This window comes from Opisthocomus hoazin, chromosome 2, assembly GCF_030867145.1.
Source record: "Opisthocomus hoazin isolate bOpiHoa1 chromosome 2, bOpiHoa1.hap1, whole genome shotgun sequence".
NCBI lineage: Eukaryota > Metazoa > Chordata > Aves > Opisthocomiformes > Opisthocomidae > Opisthocomus > Opisthocomus hoazin.
In genome coordinates, this window is record NC_134415.1 from 7,939,564 (window position 1) to 7,961,225 (window position 21,662).

Sequence of the window (21,662 nt, forward strand, 5' to 3'; positions counted from 1 at the left end):
AATATTCAAGAGGAAATGCATAATATAAAAACAAAGACCGGAAAACTTGTCTGGCTGAATGCAGAAGATACTGAATAGTCTGAAAGAAACAGTACTTTTCATTTTCTGTGTTGTAAGAACAAACAATGTATTTGTTTATCCTCAATCTAATTCTCAGATCTTTTGTCTTCACACTCTCAAATTAGTACCTTTTGGAAATGAAAATTAACAACAATACCTGAAGGGAAAATAAGAAGTAAAATAGATTTTTAGATCCAGATAAAATTCACATTCACTTCCCCAAAAAAATTTCTTAAACTGACCTCTTTTATTTTGGCATAAGCTTGACCTTTTGCACTTGCAGCAACAGCCAGAACCTCAGGATCAAAGACGAACTGAACAAAAGCTTTTAGATTGGACCAAAATATTAGCTGTGTGTTGCTCAAAGAGGATATAATTTTCCAAGCCAAATCAAATGCTTCTATGCAGAGAGACTCCAATGACTCCAGAAGCTGAAAAACAAAGAGAAGAAAGAAGTGTTACATTTGACAAAAAACACCCCCAAAACTATTAATATTGTGAAGTTGTTTTATCTTCTACCTTGGGGACAAGGACTTTCATGCAGTCAAACACAGGTGAGACTTGGTCTGAAGGAAGAATAGTCAGGGCTTCTAATGCAGACTGTAGAATTTTTCTTGACCATTCAGCTGTAGATAATGAAATTTCTGAAGTTTCTTCATACTCTTGAGCCAGTGTTGGAAATGAATGTAAAATGAAACGAAGGCAAATCCACTGGTCACGAACATAGCGTGCAACAATTTTCCCCCATCCTTGAGATGATGTTTCTTCACATACGCTGTAAGAGTAATAATCTTCTTATATATATACTGCAGTCATTTATCCTGCACATTCCTACTCCACTAGGAACATCTTAACTGTACAAACTCATTATACTTCTTCAAAACGCTAAAATTTACACAGGTTCAAGGGGCGACTGGACAAGTTCACAGAAGAGAAATCTACAAATCAAGTTTTTTAAACACAGAAAAATCAGTTCTGGGCTCAGGCAGTCTCATTAGTCATAAACATCTGGGACAGTATTCAGTGGAAAGTGCGCTATATGCTGGCTGACTTTTTGTTACCCAAGTATTTGGGTTTTGGCCCTCAGGCTTGCTCTGGGCTTCCCTTCCCCAACGGTAAGGTACTTTCCTTTCAAACTCACTTGCGTACACACTATGGCTCTATGCAGTGTATATATGTTTAAGCTGGTATAAGGATTAAGCAATGTTGAAAGCTAGCTCTGGCTTCATAGCACTAGGGGACTGAGCAAAAGAACCTTTAGTCTGATGAGTTACACCTGCTTTTATGGTCCAAAACCTGAACTTGAAGACAAAAGTGCAACTGAGTGAACAGTTCATGTTCACAACTCTTATCTTGGCAAAAAGTTTTTGAAGAAAAGAGCAGGAAAAGGAACCATCTTGATCAATTTCTAATCAAATTTATTCTGGAGAATTACTGAAGTTATAGCACAGACATACCTACTTTTTTCTTCAATATAAGATGGTTTCTTTAATACTTCATTACATTGAGAAAAGGAAATAAATCTCTTGAGAGCATCCACAGAAGGCAGAGATTCAAGGTGCGCTTCAGGCTTCCGATCCATTATCTCACAAACTGCTGTAAGTGAAGCCATGCTAGCTACTTTTTTGATTTGTTCTTTAAGCTTCGGCTCCTAATTAAAACCAAACCATACATGAATAAACATACACCCGTTTCTTCTATTATGATACAAATAACCTACTGATACATGTGATAATCCTTCTATTTGTATCACCTCAGACATCACAAGGTAGCATCCTCCTACTTCCTTAATTTCGTACCTCACACATAACACAGCGTTGCTTGGGTGGGTCAGTGCAATCAATCACAAGTTGCAAGCATTGAAAAAAGTATCAATCTTGCAAGTTACAGTCACTTATTCATTAAGTGTGGGTGCCTAGCTCGACTATGATGGAACACTTCTATCGTGCCAGGTAGCAGTTCATACATATTCCTGGATAGCAATCAGGAAAAAGACGCGAGTCCATGTAGTCAGAGACCCAAGGCAACAAGACAGCTGAAATTCAGAATACCACATGCTAAGTGCTCTGAGAGGCTAACAGGTGACAACACCTACTATGATTATTTTGTGTGACAAAAGCATATATTGAAAGAGGCATGACAAAAAGTCTCAGTAAAAAACGTCAATAAGCATGTGGTTCCCTAGTAGCATTAACAGCTCAATGTTATTTAAGTATCTTCAAGTTACTGTCAGCTGTCTAGAGCACAGAAAAGATTTTTCTCATCTGTAATTACTCAGCATTTTCTTTGCTCTTCTTAAACTGAAGATGTACTACATGCGCACTGAAAAAATCATCATTACAATGTAATTCCACTGAATGCAAAAGAAGTTGGTAGAGGCCCCCAGTGAATGCTAAGTTTGAACCATAAAATGTTTATTTTGAAGCTACTAAAGTACGTAATACACATAGCCAAAGGAAAAAAAAAAAGTCTTGCTCTTTGTTTCCTTAGAAAAGTAGATCTAGCAAATCAAATACTATCTTTTAAATGTGTTATTAACTGTTCATGATCAGTAATACAAACCAGAAAATACCAAAGACTATACTACCCAACAAATCTTAATTTAAATCTCCTGCTTTTACAGAAGCTGTTAGCGTTTCTTTACCTTTTGGAAATGTATCTACTTCAGACATACTAGCCTAACACAAACAACTGTGGGACAATGAAAAAGCCAAAGTGAAAAAGCCAAAGCAATGCTGGGTTCTGGAATTTCTTTTTCTCTGTGTGTTTTAGATTGGAAATTCAGCAGATCATTAATACAAAAGGCATCTCCATTTAACAGTAACTTCCTTGGTAAGACTCGTTCATATCTGAGGAAAATGCTTTTGAGTACACATAGTCCATTATCACAAATAAAGTTTTACTTTAGCTATACAGACTTCCAAAAAGGTAATATAAGAAGATAAAAGTACTAAAAGTCTTAGACACAAATACTTTATGTTAACATTACACTGCCAACTAAAGACACATAAGTGTTAGGGAATATACATTAATAAACTTTTATATTGTATATATTTATATTAATAATATAGCATAAATAAAATATTTGTACATTAAGTTGTATTTATAGTATGTTTATATAATTATTTTATATCATCTAAATAATATATAAGCATTACAAATAAAAGACATTTCAATTAATATTTACTGGATTATTTTATATTCATATTTACTGTTGTAAATAATGTTAAATTACCTCTTCATAATTTCTCTCCTGAAGATTACGAATAGATGCATTTGTAAGGGACAAAATGAAATTCCTGATAGATGGTACTTTCTTCCAGCTGACTTGTAAGCACAAATTCACTATCTCTGGAATTAAAGCTAAGTATAGATCACAACGATCCAGATCGCCAACCTAAAAATGAGGAAACAGAGGTCAACTGAAGCAGTAAGAGGAGGAAACAAACTGAAAAGAAAGAAAACTACTAGCAACAACGATGGCAGAAGGAAAATAACAAGTCATTGCAGTTGAACAACCTTTTCTTTAATTTTGGGAATTTAATTTTTTTTTTACTTTCCATACTATTTCTGAGAGAGTACCCCAGAGCCCCATCTCCTCTCCGTTTCCACCCTTGCAGAAACACATGCTTTCCTTTCTCCTCCAACTTACAGACTTTTTCCACTCTCCCAAGCACAAGAAGCAAATTTGACTTCTGTTTGTTTTCATTTCTCCACACTTGTCCATGTAACTTTCACCATGAAGCCTAAACTGGTTTTCTTTTCTAAACTTGCTCTTCACTAAGTAATTCTAAAAATGTCGCTTTACATTCTGTCTACCTCCTCGTTAACAGTCACCTCTTCCTTTCCAGTCCTTCTGGTTGTCTCCCTTCTTTCCAATAATCTATCCAAACACAGTCTCCTACGTTAACAATCTCTAAACTGATGTCTTCTCTTCAATTCTCTATTTTGGTTTTCCGCCTCTTATGATATAAAATTATAGATGATACAATTAAAGGTCACAATTAAGAGAACTGTGAAGATCTTACAACTTTTCTCTTACTCCACATCCTTCTCTTGAAACACCTAATCTATTTTTACCTTGCTTTTCAAGTCCTTACTTCATGTTGAGCTTTTCGGTTTTGAGCATTAGCCTCCTTTTTAACTTCCACCAAGCCCTCTTTCTCTAATCTGTTTTCTTCCAAAAGTAACATCATTCTCCTCATCAGCATTACATTCTAATTCCTCTTTCTCCATCTGGAAAAGTCTGTACATGTTTTGCTCTACATGTCTTGTGTCTTTTTGTTTTTGTATGACTTGGAAGCTCTTTAGAGAAGGAAACGGGTACCTCCTCTCTCTCTGAAAAGCAGTGCAGTTCTTTGATACATTCAACAGGGTATTTTTAAAGAAGTCCAACTCCTCTACCATCAAGTCGTTTTGCCTCAGAAGTCACAGGCTTCTTTAGGTTATGAACTTCAACACTGGCCACAGCAAAGAGCAAACAGCAGAAGAGAGTCAATAAAGATGTTAACCGGGCTGAGTACTAAAAATCTCCAAACATCTTATGTCCACAACTGTACTAGGAGACACGATAGAGTACAATATGATATCATTTCTTACTACATGATTTATTTAGATTTGAGAAGAAACAAGGAATATGGACTACAGACACTAAACACTACTTATCAAGACACCTTTCTTTTGCTGTGTTCTTACTGTGCCCATTCAAAAAAAAGTTAAGAGAAGTGTTTCTATGCAAGTTCACTTTCTAGGTGCTTAAAAATTTGCTATAAAAACTAGGAACACCGGTAAATCAAATTAACAACTAAAACCACACCAAAGTATGTCTCGTAATAATTACTTACAGTGCTTAACTCATTTGTAGTAAGCTGTCGGAGAACAAATTCAAGAATACTCTCCACAGGTGTCATTAGAGATTTGCAGATAAAAGCCAATACCCCATCTGTATGAAGAGAGGGGAAAAAAAAAGTACCAACATTCAGAAATACACTCACCTTAGGAAATTTATTGTATCATTCAGATTTAATTAAACTACAGAGTCAACGTTATACTATAATAAGTATTCAAATACCTAAGAATACCTTAAAACAGCTGTGCACTCGTTAGCAGTGTAAGCCTTAGGGCTGAAAGAATCAAACCAGATGGTATTCTTTCCCGAGATTTATCATGAATTAGTGAACCAAAAAACACACAAAATCAGAAGACCAAAGCATACTTTTCCAGCTTTTAATGCATGCTTTTGTCCTCTTCCTAATCCTCTGCACAAACAGCTTATTAACTAACTTACTCTTTATTAAAAAAACACAGTTACCATATCGAGCAATTAGTAGTATCTGAGAACAATGCAGTTATCCATTTCTAGTATTGTACAGAAATAAAAGTGGGTTTTGGTTGGGTTTGGGGTTTTTTTTGCCGATTAGAAATAAATCAGCTTTGACTACAGAGTAATCTTACAAGATTTCAGTCAAGTAGCCTCCTGGCTTAACACTGTAAACAAAACCACAAGGTTATAACACAAAATGCTATACTAAGAAAAAGCTGGACTACAAAGTATACCACGTGCATAGCACTTCACAAATGAAAAGACGGAAGTTTATTACACAAGGGAAGTAGGTCACTCTGGTAAAACATACTTAACCACAAACACACTTCAACCTATGCTTCAGGGGTAAAGGGCTAGCTGATAGGTTATTTCTTTGGCTTTCAATCTGAAAATGGAGTTAAAATACTCTCCATGACCATCCTGTTCTAAAATTATCAGTCATTAGCTTCGGTATTTAGGAGAGTTACCCACAGGTTATATCTGCTGGTTTTTTTCTGGTGTTGACCCTAAGTTACATTTCATGTAGCAAAATTATGATGAAACGGAAGACCTTCAAAAAGTAGAAATATAAAGGGACGTATTTCCAGAAGTTCCAAATCTGTATTGTATGTACTTTCAATGTTCTCTATTAAAATGGCTCATTGGACTGCATTTCTAATGGTTAATTTGTTTAGAACAAATAGTTTAGCTATGTCAGATTATTATCACATCTCATTATAAGTCTCAAATTACTACAACATCATCTGCAATTAAAATTCAGAAATTCTTCAGATAAACAGGTAAGACAGTAAAATCCAATTCACTACCAGCAGCTCTGTAACACTACCAAAAACATAATTAGCAAAAACCTACAGTTTAAAATAGTGAAGTCTAGCAACAGTACAGACAGCAAAATCTGTAGAAAAAAGCTGCTGCTTTCAGCATGTACTGCAGACATGTCTATCCCCATTATTCTTAAACAAAACACTTCCTAACATTGTTATTTTCATTTTACAAGCTTACATTCCTTTCTTCTTCCCTCCCATTTTATTATTTTCCATTTGACAGACAGGACCTCTCACCTCCTGTTTAATCAACACAGAAACAAAACTTCTGTATTTTACAGCATTACTCTTCCCATCCCCCAACACAGTAAATTCACAGCTGCCGAAACAAGATTTATTACTTGCCTCGCTTATGCAGAAGGAAGAAGCACAAAAACATTGTGGGAAATAAGAAAAGTCATCCTTGTTTAACTTAAGAGAAAAAGACATACTATTCCAAGCCCAGTGCCGAAAGCCTCTTGACACTGTGGTGACAATGAGCCGGATGGGAGTACCTACGTGGGTGTTGAAAAGGACAGAGACACCGCGATGCTTGGCCTTGCCACGCCTCAAGAACCAGAGCTTAACACGCGAAGTCAGGTATCAGAATTGCCAAGGCAGGAGCACTTGATTACACTTTTACATTAGCAAGCACAGAGGCACCTAAGGGAGTCGAAATACTTGATACTACAAACTTCACATGCGCTCGCATGTGTTTTGGAGGGTTCTGCTTCAGGCTTGCTCTAGCCTCGTGCTGAGGACTGAATGCACACTGGCAGTCGGGGCGCATCTTCCAGTTTAGTTTCATTAGCAGGAATCCACTCCAGCAGTCGGAGACCACGCCACAATACGAACTTTAACAGTCTGCATAATTAGCGCTCAGTATTTCAGCCAAACAGCTAAAATTCAAGAGGGGGATGACTGTATAAAGCACTTTTTACAATTAGGTTAAGTGTTTACTTCAGGGCTGCATTTAGACATCTTTATGAAACTTTGATACAAAACCTGCATTTTTTTTTTTCCATGTAAGAGCCTGGATCTGTGGCTCCTGCTCCAAAACTGCTCTTGTATTTCGTATTATAAAAATACTGGAAAAAAAATCCTAAAATAATCTGGGGAAGCAGAAACCAAATGCGAAGATCCCCCTATTCCAGTTCAGCACCCTAATTCATGAAAACAATGCAATTTTTCACTTGGTCTCAGGAAAAAAAAAAAATATAGATCTATTCCGGTTACAAATAGACCAAGTTCTAACAAAAGCAGTCAGGACTGCATAGCTTTTGTTCAGAGGCTCCTGAAAGGCCAGCAAGTTAAAATACTCAATGGGGGGGCAGGGTGTGCAGAACTCTGAGACAGTCAGCTCATCAGGCTTGTGCTTAAGTGGGCACCCCCTCTTCACTGCCTTGCTTTTTCACTGAGGGCAAACTGAAGCAAGTCAGTTAAGCATGCCTACTGAAATCATGCTTACTGCTGTGAAATAATCAGAGGCATCCTTGTCTTTTGCAGTTTAAATAGCGTTAGGTGGGACAAAAGTACCTACCAGTCAGCTCAGAAAACAGTACGTCAAGCAGGATCACTCTATGCGCTCAGGGAAGGCTCTGGCTGAACCTGGGGCAAATAAGCAGGTTAGGCTGGGTATCTGCACTAACTTCTTTTTGAAGTGTCCAAATGATTTATGGAATATTCATGTTGGCAAAGAATAGGCCTATGAATATTTGTAACATAGTCACACTCTCCAAATTTTAACTCACTCCTAACCTAATCCTCATGGGTAACAAGTGCTTTCTCAGAGGGATTCCACATTCTCAATCCCCAATCCTTGGGAACACCTCCAGAAGAGCCCCCGTAGGATTGGACCCACAGCTCAATTTCATAACAGATATGCCGGATTGCCACCTTTCACATTTACCACTTTCAGACTTGTAATCATTTGACAATATAGCCTTGAAACATTAAATACCTTAGGTTTAGTCAGACTATAATTAGTATAAGATACAGTATACTGAAGATATCACTAACCATCTTGTGTATTGGAACATTTTAACGAACGGGTCTGCAATAACTTCAAGAGAAGCTGTAGGCTTTTATCTGCTTTCAGTGTTGGTATGTAAGCATTACTGCCAAGTTTCATCAAGACATCCAGAAGAGGGTTCAAGAAAGCCTCTAGTTCAATCCATTCTATGTTGCTTTTTCCGCTACACAAAAACAAAAATTAAAAAGAAAGTCTTCTTCTCAGTATCTGCCTTACGTGCTGAAGTCATTTATGGAAATAAATAGGACCATCTTTCCAAGTCACTTAAGTATCTTTAGAAATGTTACCCGGTATGTTTGCAGCCGCAGTGGGACAAGGTCTAAGGAATGCTCAGGCTGACCAAAAGTCTACAGAGAAAAACGGACAACTTCCTGACTTCATCAGGCTTCTACCAAATCTTTCTGGAGTGGGAGGTTGAAAAGGAGAGAAATGTAAAATAAGGTATTTCATACTTACCTGTATTTATTCCTCATATGCTCCACGTCTGCAGCCAACAGAATCATTGTTGCGACAAGCTTAGCTTCAAACCAGTCAGGCATAAAGCAATTCTCTCCTGATTAAAGATATTTTAAGGTTTCCACAGTATTTTAAAAATATCTTCATATTAATTTTTAAAATCTTTTGATTTTATAACTTATTAAAATAAACTAGTAGTGTAACAACAATTCATGCAAGCAAGAATATTACTATTACTATTAATTTTTTCTTTTCTCTCTATATAAACTAAACTCATACACAACTGCTTTTCCTTTACACCTCAAACAGGCTAATCTCATTGGCCTCCATGCTGAAATAGTTTTCGGGCAATGTGTTATGTTATGTCAAAGCATACACTACACAGTAGCTCTCAACAGACTTTTCTATTGCTTTTAAAAATATATTAGCATATTCAAGTTAACCAAGAACATGACTCCACTATGCTTTGTTAGAAACATCAGCCGTGACTGTCGCCAGCTAAAAGTTATATGAAGAACTAAAACTGTTTTGTCAACAAGAAATTAAAAAAAAAAAAAGAAGTTCTTTTCATCAGTCTTTTATGTGCGGGTACATCATCACACTTATGAAATTGTTTCTTAAACAGTGACACATAGGCTGGTTTTAGGGGGTTTTGACTGGTATGTTTTTGGCTTTGGGAATTTAGAAAGCAAAACACACTTTGGAGGTCCACTTCAAGGATGGACATGGCTGGTTTTTATTTTCCCTCCACAGAGCTGCCTACAAGCTAAGATTCTTACTGAACCAGGAAATTACAAACATCACTTTTTAGAAGTGAAACACTCATGTTTGCCATGGAATCACAGACACTATAGACCAAGGATTAAACAAGCATTTCAGAAAGGACAGAAGATCTGGCAAAATTTTCAGCAAAGCATTTACCTTGGAATATCAATAGAAAAAATTTGCTTGCCACTGTTCCAACCATAAGACAATCAAGGAACTTGACAGGACGAGGGGTAATGGTTTTAAACTAAAACAGGGTAGGTTTAGGCTGGATATAAGGAAGAAATTCTTTACAATGAGGGTGGTGAAACACTGGAACGGGTTGCCCAGAGAGGCAGTGGAGGCCCCATCCCTGGAAACATTCAAGACCAGGTTGGACAGGGCTCTGAGCAACCTGATCCAGTTAGCGGTGTCCCTGCTCGCTGCGGGGGGTTGGACTAGATGACCTCTAGGGGTCCCTTCCAACCCAAAACTTTCTATGATTCTATAAATTTCCCAGGCTGCAGGAAGCTTCTGAACCTATTTATCATTAGCAAATTCTGGCCTAACTCTTATATCTCCTATAGGTATAATATTAAAAATGTGTTCAGCTTTGACTTTTGACATTATAAAACTATATAAAGTTTTATAAGATTGCAGTACTGAAGTAGCAAATAAGTGAGTACCACACAAAAGCTGAAGTATTCAAAAAGTTAATTTGCCATTCCTTTCAACATATCTGAAAGAAAATTCTAAACCAAAGTTATAACAATTTAAAATGTGGCAGTGAAGAAAGAAGTCCCTTCAAAATGTACCTGCATATTTATACAGCATACAGAGAGCCTTCCCTGGTTATAACGTGTGGCAGCTCATCTGCTGCAAGTGGTCCAAGATCAAAAGAACATCACTACGCAGGAAGGCGTGTAACGAGCTGCCAAGCTGCGCAACTCTACGGCACCTCTCTCCAGAAATATACTCGGTCATTTCGCAAAGCTCTGCTGACAAAGGCTACAGAACCTGTACCTATTCACCTTCCCTCGTGCCTTCCTCTTCCCCCATACTCCAGCATTTTCACACACCACCAAAAAAGCAACAAAACAAATCTAATAGACAGGCATCACCACAGCATTAAAATTGATAATTAAGGCTTAACTTTCAATTAATATTGCAGGACTGTATTTCATGAAGGAAGAACTAGAATTAGAAAATAAAGCCCAAACTTAAGAATCATGAATACTACAAATTAGGTAGAACTCGAATAGACACAGTATAAATCAACAGCTCTTCTAAAATCCACAGGATTTTTGTAATATTTTGTTTATATTCAAAATCTTCTTATGTTAATAAACATTTAACTTACTTTCAGATGCTGGTGTCTGAAGGTATTCTCCCACAAGACTGCGTACGTATTGACATAATGACGATGTTTCTTGACGTTCAGTATCAGAGGTTATCGACTTTCTGAAGCATCCGTCATTCACTTGCAACCAACTGCAAAGCTAATTTAAAACCAGTATGTTACTATTTAACCGTACTTGCCAGCTCTACACTGACATTGCCAACATAACAGTACGCTTCAGCACTGTTAAATACAAGCTGTAACATCAGCAAAATCACACCATGAAAGGTATCAACTGTGTCTACCTTGAGGTGTCACGGACTATTCCCCTCTAACATCAAAAAAGGTTTTTCCAGAAAGCAATTCAAAATATCAAAAAAAAAAAAAATTATTACTGGTACCAATATAAGCAAAAACTTAGCTCTTAAAAACAAGCAAGACTAGTAAAAATTCTCTTATCTCAAAAGGGCCTCTCACAGCCATGTGTTATCTAGTGAGAGCTGCATTTTTTTTAAAAAGAAACTTTTATGCCAAAAATCAACAGAATAGGATGCAAAGTGCAGAATACATCACAAGAGGACACGACGCAAATATTGCTGTACAACTAACCAAAGTTATGGCTACGTATTCAGTTGGCTCCAGTATACCCTATATATAAAATTATTTCATCTTTGAGGCTTTTTGATAGCATTTTGCATCTTGCAAAGACATAAAACATACATCCTCTGGGAATTTAGAATTTACAATCTCACTGTACATGGTAGGTACACTTTTCCCTCTGATACTACCCTGTTACTCCTACCAGTGCTGGGTTCATCCAAACAACATGCAAATCAGAGGCAGCTCTTGGACAAATTTTTTGGCCCTTTCATAGAGTCTCAGGATCCACATGATCTTGGACTTTGTAATTTCAGAACTAAAAGAAGGGGAAACATGCGCCATACTAGCAGACTATCCCTCTAAAGATAGAGCCCACTTACAAAATACTGTTCTTTTCCATTAAATGAAATTTTACAACAGATTGTTGAGGGGAAACGAGAAGGAAGTAGCCACAAAGAGAACATATGTAATGTACAGAAATAACTGCCCACAGAATTCGACGAGCAAGAGCAGCTTCAGCTGAGGATGTTACATCCACCTGGTATTCTCAACAAAAGCAGAGGGAGGAGCCCACGCCGTGGCTGTGTGGATCCCATAAGCTGCCCTGCTTCGCGCTCTCTCCACGAAGTTACCAACCACCTGGAGGAGTGAGCACAGCTCCCTGATGGGAGAGATTACAGATACTAGCACAGGCTTACCAATAGTGATTTTAGTTCCTATAATCTTGGCAAAGGATGCAGAAGACTAGGACTGTGACGAACACACAGAAGTCTCTTAAAGAACCAGTACTCAGGGGTGAAAGTAAGACCTGACTCTGATTTGCATTTCAACACAGCTACACCCAACAGCTGCAGTACGGAGATGAACTCCAGGAAACACAATGAACTGGAGCATACAAGCTCTGAAGGAGTTCAAAAAAGCCTCTGCCTCAAGAGAACTTTTTCTTCAGCAGAACTGCTAATTTCTGCATGAAGAAAGAAGTCCTATTTTTCTCCCTGTCCACCTTATCTTACCTTCAACCACTCAGAATTCTTTCACTTTCAATCTGCTGAGTAATTTGGTTGGGGCCAACATTAACCCCTCTATAGAAGTGGAAAAAAAAAAAAAAAAAAAAAATCACAGCTTTCAAGGGAAACATAAATCCGTGAGGAGTCCACATCCAGAATGCAGCAACGCAGAAGGAGCTAGCTATTTAAATATTAAATTAGCAATAATAAGTCATGGGTTTGTACAGGTATTAAAACATGTTTGATGAACATAAAACCAGCTTCAGTTCTCACCTCCATCCATAACATAGTATCTCTCCTTAGGGACTCCTCTGGTCTAAGGGACAGAAGAAAGCTTGAAACTTCCGCAAGGGACACTTTCTCCTGAAGAAATTAATATAATAGTTGCCAACATAATATACAACAGATAACATCTATGTAACGACTCAAGAGTCATCTGGCAAAAACCTCAGAAAAAGAAACTGACTTTTTCCTTTCTGTGACAGACTCATTTTTGCATCTTTTGGACCAACTTATCTTTACCAAGGAACGCAACTTAATTTTCCCAAGTATTAAAATCTATCTGAAAGTTAATGAATGACTAGAAGAATAATGTCATTTGCTGATGACCCCTTTTAAATGAATGCACATAAATGAGTAAGAGTCACCGGTAAGTACTGTTTCTGCATTTCTAAAAGGAAATTCTGCTCAGACAAGTTTATAGCTGTAACGCACAACATGGAAGACAGTCTGCTCATCTAGCAAGCAAACATGAATGCTTTGACTACCGAATAATTAAGGTGTTGCTATTTCAACATTAATGGTAGTTTCAGCATTCAGGTATTACAAATACCTTTATGCTCGTAGGTACTTCAGAAAAGCCAATTTAGTTTCCATCTGTTAAAAGCCAAGTTTAGACAGTGGATATCGTAATAGGATACTATTCCTTAACCGCTGCATGAAAACCCTACAAGAAAACACCAACTAATAAAAGGCAACGGAAAAAATAAATCTTATGAAAACCAGAAGTTCAACAGAAGCATACCCATACTTACATAGCACAATTTTTTAAATGGTCACTAAAAAACCTGCAAATCCAGTAAAATCAGTTGTCCTATGTTGTATTTAGCAATTTTTTGAAGTGTTTATGCTGTACAAGTGTTAGTGTATTTCTATTACGCCAGTAAGAACAAAAAACTAAAACGAAACTCACCACATCTGTCAAATGCATGGCTGTTTGAAGAAGATAGCACTGAGCAGCTCCACGCAACAAAATCTGGTGTGTAATCATAGTACACTGGAGGACATCTCTGCAAAGAAGAAAAATATGCACTGTAGAAAACATGCACTTAGGAATTTTAAACATTTGCTAATTATTAGCAATTTTCAGTGTATTAGGTTGTATTTAACAAGCATAATTCTACTAAGTATAACACAGTCACTGCCTGATCAGACAGCATACAATCTGGAATCAAGACTACTGCTATATGTACTTCCAAAAAACTGGTATTTACACTTGGATAAGCATATACCTGACAAGATATAAAGCATGGAAGGGGGGAAAGCCGAACAAAACCAAAACTAAAGGAACAATCCCCATGATTACACCAGCTCAAACTGGTAATTTAATAATTGCATTTCTATCTGTAACAAATTTAAAAATAAAATGTTTGCCATCAAATTCTCACTCTAGCACATAACTGCAAGAAACCTTCAATGCTCTTTTACCAGCAGAGGTGTGTCTTTTTTTTTCTTGTAAATTACTTTTATCCAGTGTTCCTTCAACCCCCATTACGATTTTATTTCAAAGGTCAAATTTGATTAAACTGGAATAATTACCGATTTTCAGTGGCTCTAGGAAGTGAAAGCAGACACTTAGGAAACATCAGTGTGATTAAGCACAATACACATGCCAAGAACTTTTACCTCGCCTTTTATTACAAGTCTTTCAGTTTTCAGTTTTGTGGGCTGTCCCCTGATATAGCCTCAACTGCCATTAAATAAGGTTTTAATGTCACTAGAAGGAAAGGAAGAAGTCTGATATATATCAGTTAGGAAGTATGGAAGACTAGGGAAACATGATGCCAAAAAAGCAGTGATGACAAAGGACTGAAATGCAAAACACTCATTTTTATAAGTCACACAGAGATATAAACACATTGGTTCTTAAATTGCTTTCCTCAGGGAATCAGACATAAAGGAGGGAGAGCATTCCGTTCCCACGCAAAACCATCACATCCTCTGAGAGGTAACAAACATGAACTAAACCCTGGCTCCCCAGATGTTCAGCACATTTCTTTACAAGAAGTCTGTAAGAGCAAAATGCAGCGTACATTTTACCTTAAAGCACGAAGTCCTTCGGTGCCCAGTACTTTACATGCAGGAATATATGCCAGAGCCATAGAAAGAAACAAAATGGGAACAGCGCACCAATGTCTACTTGTCATCTTCTGAATAAATTTTAACAGGAAACTACCTTAAAATAAAAGTAAACAAAACAACAAATACAGAGGGATTTCTTTTCCTCCAATGCATTTAAACAGACCCTAGCAGGAAAGTGTTATGATCATTTCTGAAAATTAAAGGAAAAAAAAAAGAATAATTTCCTAATTATTACAATGAAAAGAGTACATTCCTAGTAAGTCTGTAAGGCAAATAGGATAAGGAGATAACCAGAAATAAACCTGATTCTGGCTTTGGGGATCTGCACTAATCACCATATCACCATATTCAGTAATGGAATTTTAACTCTGATTTTTTAGAGTATTAGACTATGCCTTTTTTAAGCTGCTACTCAGCCTGTGTGATGGCAGACCAAAGCACACGGCAATTCCACCAGTCTAATGAATGCTGGCATGGCCAGAGCAAGCCCCAAGACGACACCACAGCTACAATTCGTAGCAGCAGGTCACCCAGTCTCAGGGTTGTTAATCACAGAAAACAAAACCAAAAACAAAACAAAAAGAAAGCGTAATTCTAAAGATTTTGCTCAGCACAGTACTGTCTGCACTGACAAATACAGAAAAAAGAATCTGTAAATACTGTTCACCTTCAGAACTTCAGAGTTTGTTTGGCTTTTTAATAAAAAAGTAAGTCTGCTTCAGTTTGCCCCTAAACCAATTTTGTAGCTTAATACTGCAGCATCCCTCAACGCCTCTGAAGACCTCCTTCTTCTGCAGAAACTTCATTGCCACAAGGAGAACTACTTGTTTTGTCTCTCTCAAGTAATGTAGAAAGACTGTGGTAAATGTTTACATGAGATACAGAAAATGGGTCCATAGTTTTTATTTGGTTTCCTTATTTAAAAAGATAAAGGTGAGATTAAAACATACCTTTTTCTTCCTCTGGAAGAAGCATGACATAAGTAGCCAAGAACTTCTGTAGCCTCATTCCTAAAGGAGGACAGGCTCCCATTAACTGACCTGGTGTCCTGTTGGGTGTTAAAACATCAAATACACAACTGGCACGTTAATAGCTGCAAGTAGGATTGCCCTTAAACAAAACCAAAGTGCAGTTCAGCGGTTAATATGCTGCAGAGACAGAGACGGGAGGGCATCAGCTCGCGTCCCCCGCATAGCCCAGTATTCCAGCAGTGCCCAGCAAACGCACAGAAGATGGGGACAGTCACAACAGCATGACTCCCCCTGGCCACCTACAAGGACATGCAGGCGGCACACACTGGCATTCGAGCGCAGCCTCAAGTCAAGTTACTCAGGACCGAAAGCATCTTTAAGTGGGGCTCACAGTAAGAAACAGCACCGCCAGTTGATGCCCATGCCCGCACCCACAGAACATCATGGCCCATGGGACAACATCAGGGCCACACAATGGGGATGTGACCAGTCTGACTTGGCAAATAGCAAAGACAAATTACCTACACCAAGCATGCTAGGGAGCAAGATTATAAAGTCAGTATAAATAAAACTACTGACCAGCACAGGAGGTTATAAGTAAAGACGGAACAAACACTCCATGAGACCAACAGGGCCAACCTGTGTCCCATGAGAAGTCTCAGAACCCTGGCTCTCAAGGATTAGCATCAGACAGACATGAGATTTTACAGTTTTCTCTTGTACAGCTTGACATTAACCACAACAACTTGGTACATTCTGGATGTACTCCAACATGCACCTTCCTGCACATATGCCACCACGTTTCACCAGAAATACAACAGTTAAGAGAGAAGATTACGACACATCAGTCCACCGCAGCTCTAACATACACGCCAAAACACTCCACCCCTGCTTCAGCTTCTGACTTTGCATCGGTGCATCCCCACACAAATCATACTGCAGCCAGCTGACGGAGATGAGACACAGGTAACTGCTGTGAGAGCCCAAAGAGGTCACGTTGGTCCTGTCACGTTTCGACGAAACAACCTATTTTGACCATGCTTTATCCAGATACCCAGAACCACCGAGTCCAAACTTCTCACCAGTTTGATGACAGTTGCATTCCCCTCTCCTACCCAAAAGCACATAAAGAGACAGCGTCAACTTTTCCAGCTGCCCAAGAAGGTCAGCCCATCAAGGCTACGCCAGCATCGTTCTGAATGGAGTTCCACATTGCTGGCTGAAGCATCCAAGCCATTTCATCTGGCACAATGCTGAGTGCATAAAGTGCATTCATACTCTCCAGGCAACTAACACAAAGGACTCAACGCCATCAGTACACTGAACACACAGCAACTTGCAACTCCTCAAACTTTTATCTGTTCTTTATGTATTTGCACCAAGGGAGGCCACTGTAATCTGTCAACCTCAAATAGTCTCCTCTGAAAAAGTATTATTTTCCCAAAAGATAATCTGGCACTGTCAAAAAAACACTTGTCAGTTATGAATTGGCAACAATTAGAGCAGCCCCTTCTTTCCGCGTGGCAAGAAAATGAGAAGATAAAAAAATACTTCACCAAGTTATTCATTTATCATTTCTCACTTCATTTCCAAATTTATATTTCAACACCAGGTATAAAACAGGACCTTGAGGCATCCCTGTGTTCCTATTATTAGAGTAAAATTGAAACCACTTCATCTTACTCACAGCCACCCACCTTTCCCAAAAAACTCTTTACCTGTCAGGAGTTCAGCAACACCATTTGTTTATTAATGTGTCTTCCTTTATCCGCGACTTTACCCACATACTCTAACCAGTATTATTAGAATACTTTCCCCATAATTGAAACATTTAAAAAAAAAAAAAAATCAGTGGTTTACCTGCTATAGAGGGAACTTTCTGAGAGGGCATCCATTAACGGTCCAATAATAAACTGATAAAAGGAAACAAGAACAATGGCTAAATGTACACTTGCAAGGCACTGTTACATAGAGGCTAACTAGACATTTTTCTCCAGAAAATGAGAAGATAAAAAAATACTAAGTCATTAATTTCTCATATCTCACTTCATTTCCAAATTAATATTTCAACACCAGGTATAAATTAGGACATTGAGGCATCCCTGTGTTGCATTCCTTACTAAAGTGTAGGCTGGTTAGAGAGTCAACCTACGTACAATACTAATCAGAAAAAAAATCAGAACTTTACACTCACAATATTTCCTCCCACACACAGAGTATTTTCAAATGTGGTTTTTAACGGGATACAGTAATATGCTGGTTATACTAGAGAGACATTCATCTCCTCTCAGGGTTATGTAGCAATGGATCTTCAAAATCTGTCCTTGAGTAGGGGACAACATGCACAGACTTGGAAGTCTGTTGACCAGGTTTATCCAAGACTCTGTTCAATCAATTAATATTAATCAGTAATTTGGAGAGGTTCAGGGGGCTCTGAAAATCTGAAGCATCCGTCACCCCTCTGAGTATTTCTCTTCTGATAACAAATCTCAATAAATTGGGAGCCGACTTTAATTACGGAACATTAGTTTGAAATACAGGAACGAATGACTGCACTCAAAACCACATTCCCTCTAGCATGGCCATTTTTCAAGTAATTATGTATTTGATGCCACTTATAAATACTGCTATCACTTGCACAGCTAAATAAGAGGGTATTTTTACAGAACATGTCTAATTCCAACACTACTGAGGCAATTAGTGTTAAGACGTATTACAAATTAGAGCATCTGTCTTTTCTGGCAAGTAACAGTAACAGCCTTACCTCCGCAAAACCAAGTGGATTTGGAAGATGCCTTGTTTCATAAAGCTCCAGAAAATGAAGAATGCCTTCCTTCGTCAATGTTTTATTCTCACTCTCAAACATCCGTTTATAAATGCACATGTGCCATGATGGGTGAAACAACCAACAACCTGTTACAAAAGCAAATTCTTCTAAACTGACACAGAAATGACAGTGACACATTAACACACTGACATTCTAGACAACATTGTAGTCAATTCACAGGACATTTCAAAAACATGATTATAGCTATCAGATTTGTAAAAATACCCTGTTCAATCTCCAATACAAGAAATTACTAACATGACTTTCAAAACTTACCCTCTAAATTCCAGAATGTGAAACCCACGTCCATTTCCCTGCAACTCTCCTCATACCAACATTGTATTCACCTGCAACACTGTCACATTAATAGTCTTCCCACTTTACAAATCTCTAACATCTTGCCTTACTTAATTAGATGTGCTCCGTTTTGCCCTACAGAAGATGACATTACACCCTTCAACATGCTGTCTCAGCATTTTATTTCCTCTCTCCCGCTTCCAACGAGCTGGAGTTTCCCCCCCCCTTTTACAAAGTTGTGCAGGTGACTTGGGTCATGTGAGCCACCCCAAGAATCTATGGCTTTGTTTTACTTTCATGTTAGCTGAAGTAAAGCAAAACATAGTGGGAAAGGACCATTTAGTCGGGTTTGCTGACAAAGTATTTCAAGATAACACAGTAAGCAATAAGCATATGCTAGGGTTTGTTCTTCTCTGAGCAAAGCAGCACTGCCTGTGCGCATTTGCCAGGCAACCTACGCGTGTAGCAGGGCCACCAAAACTGGAATAGCCACCCAGAAAACAGCTAATTGGAGAAATGAAACGTAACAAAAAGCCACTTCTAAAACAGCAGCAGAAAAAAAAAAGTGTGACTTAACTGCCTAATATTTAGGAGATGTTTCAGAAAAAGTCATCTCTTACCTTTGTCCCCCGATATACCATGCTCGTATAAACTGTTCAGTTTTGGTAATACTGGCTTTATGACATGGATCTGAAATGCAAATCAGATGTGATGTAAGTAGTCAGTCTGCACCTCAAACCTAGGAACTGGCACTTAGAATTTACTATCAACAGCATTCATATAAAAATTGACAATATAACTGTACTTGAAGAAACCTGCAAGGCCTGTGCAGCTGATCCCAGCACTTGGTATGGAACATTCAATCACAGCTTAGCGCTGAAGAAAAACTGATAGTTCCATATTACCGTATTTTAAGGACGGTACTTGCTAATAACCAACCATTCTATCCACCAAAATTAGAACAGAACAGCACAAATCCCTACAATTAAACGTTTATGGTAAACACTATTTCTCTCAGTTATGGGACCATTACATACAAATAAGCTATAAAGAGGTGGTCACAACTAATAGCTGCCACCACAATACCACAGAGGTATGGAAGTCTCAGGCCAACCCTGGGGGTCACTGAGGGAATCTCTCTGCCGAGTACAGCAGGCGCCAAGTCAAACCCAGGCATTTCCACCCAAGGCCACAAGCACCTTCCCACACAGACCACACAGTCCGCTCAGAGGTTCATTCGCCAAAACGGGGCTGCGGCAGCTAAGGAACGGGCGACCCGCAGGCTCGCAATCAGCTGCCACCCCGGTTCTTCTCCCTCAGCCCGGTCCCCTGCTTCAAGCGGAATGACTTCAAGGACAGCGAGCTCCCAGCTTATCCTAAACGAATCACACGCGCTGCGCTTCGAATATTTAAAACTCCAGGTAAAAACATCCCTGTTAATACTTACCTGGGACCCCCCCACCCCCGACTGAGGGCTTTACCCGGTGAGAAGCCCCGCGGCGGGCGCACCAGCACCAACGCCTCAGGCGGCCTCGGGCCTCCCCCGCCGCTCCCCTCAAGCGGCCTCAGACCCCGCCGCTCCTCACCTGGTTCCCCTCCAGCGTCTCCATGACCAGAAGGTAAGTTTCCCAGAACCGCAGCAGCTCCTCGTTGCTCTCCGCGGACCACCAGAACAGGCTGCAGCCTGCGGGACGCAGAGTACGCGTTTCTCCCCGCTCACCCCCCCCCCCACACACACCCCCCCACCCCGCACCTCGCCGTACCGTCTCCGCCGTCCGCGGGGCAGCGCAGCTCGGCGGCCTGCCCGCCGCTCAGGTCCAGCGCCCGCTTCAGCAGGTAGCGGCCCCGCTTGCGGCACAGCGCGTCCCGCTCCGTCAGCCCCTCCTGCACCACCCGCCAGAACCGCGGGCACAGCCGCGCGTCCAGCGCCCGGTCCCCAGCCGCGCCCCGCGGCAGCACCGCGTCCGCCAGCCCGCTCAGCGCCAGCAGCGCCCGCCCGGCCCGCGGCGGCCCGCCGGCGCCCAGCAGCCCCTCCCAGACGCGCCCCAGGGCCTCCCCGTTGCCGCCCAGCGCCGGCAGCAGCCTCCCGGCCGCCAGCGCCGCCGCCGCCTCCCCCTCGCCCTCCTCCCGCACCAGCGCCAGCGCCGCCGCCGCGCACCGCGCCGCCAGCTCCGGCTCCTCCAGCCGCGGCGCCGCCGCCGCCAGCGCCTCCACCGCCCCCTCCGCGCCCGCCCCGCCGCCCGCCGCCAGCTCCTCCAGCGCGTCGGACGCCAGCCGCGCCGCCAGCGGCGCCCCGCACAGCTCCACGCAGTGCCGCAGCGCGCCCCGCGCCGCCCGCGCCACCCGCAGCCGCTCTCCGCACCCCCCCGCCGCCTCCTCCTCCTCCTCCCCGCCGCGCAGCAGCGGCCGGCACCGCTCCAGCGCCACCTCCCAGGCCGCCCTCCGCAGCGCCTCGGCCCCTCCCGGCGGCGGCGGCCCGCCCGCGGCCAGGCGCTGGAGCAGCAGGCGCAGCGCCTCGGCGCGCTCGGCGGAGAGCGGCGCGCAAAAGCCCCGCAGCAGCGCGCAGGGGTCGCCGCCGGCGGACAGCAGCGCGTCGGCCAGCACCACCTCCATCCCGCCGGGGCCCGCGGCGCCGCGCATGCGCGGGCGGGGCCGCCGCTGAGGGGAGGCGGCGGGCGAGGCGGGAAGTTCCAGCTGAACACGAGGAAGAACTTCTTTCCTCTGAGGGTGACAGAGCCCTGGCACAGGCTGCCCAGGGAGGTTGTGGAGTCTCCTTCTCTGGAGATATTCAGACCCACCTGGACGCGGTCCTGTGCAACCTGCTCTGGGTGACCCTGCTTCG

General features: G+C 40.9%; 1 protein-coding gene across 1 annotated transcript in view; it reads right to left on the minus strand.

Annotated features, from left to right (window-relative positions):
• Positions 1-21,433, minus strand: part of TARBP1 (tRNA guanosine 2 -O-methyltransferase TARBP1) — a 37,662-nt gene extending 16,229 nt beyond the window's left edge. The window contains exons 1-17 of the mRNA XM_075412269.1: positions 20,584-21,433; positions 20,407-20,504; positions 19,441-19,510; positions 18,461-18,609; positions 17,557-17,609; positions 15,676-15,773; positions 14,684-14,819; positions 13,557-13,653; positions 12,638-12,727; positions 10,779-10,917; positions 8,675-8,771; positions 8,206-8,381; positions 4,905-5,002; positions 3,296-3,457; positions 1,518-1,711; positions 580-835; positions 303-491 (exon numbers count right to left, since the gene is read on the minus strand). Coding sequence (XP_075268384.1) covers positions 303-491; positions 580-835; positions 1,518-1,711; positions 3,296-3,457; positions 4,905-5,002; positions 8,206-8,381; positions 8,675-8,771; positions 10,779-10,917; positions 12,638-12,727; positions 13,557-13,653; positions 14,684-14,819; positions 15,676-15,773; positions 17,557-17,609; positions 18,461-18,609; positions 19,441-19,510; positions 20,407-20,504; positions 20,584-21,433 — 2,952 coding nt within the window. The remainder of the gene's footprint in view (positions 1-302; positions 492-579; positions 836-1,517; positions 1,712-3,295; positions 3,458-4,904; positions 5,003-8,205; positions 8,382-8,674; positions 8,772-10,778; positions 10,918-12,637; positions 12,728-13,556; positions 13,654-14,683; positions 14,820-15,675; positions 15,774-17,556; positions 17,610-18,460; positions 18,610-19,440; positions 19,511-20,406; positions 20,505-20,583) is intronic.
• Positions 21,434-21,662: the final 229 nt, after the last annotated feature.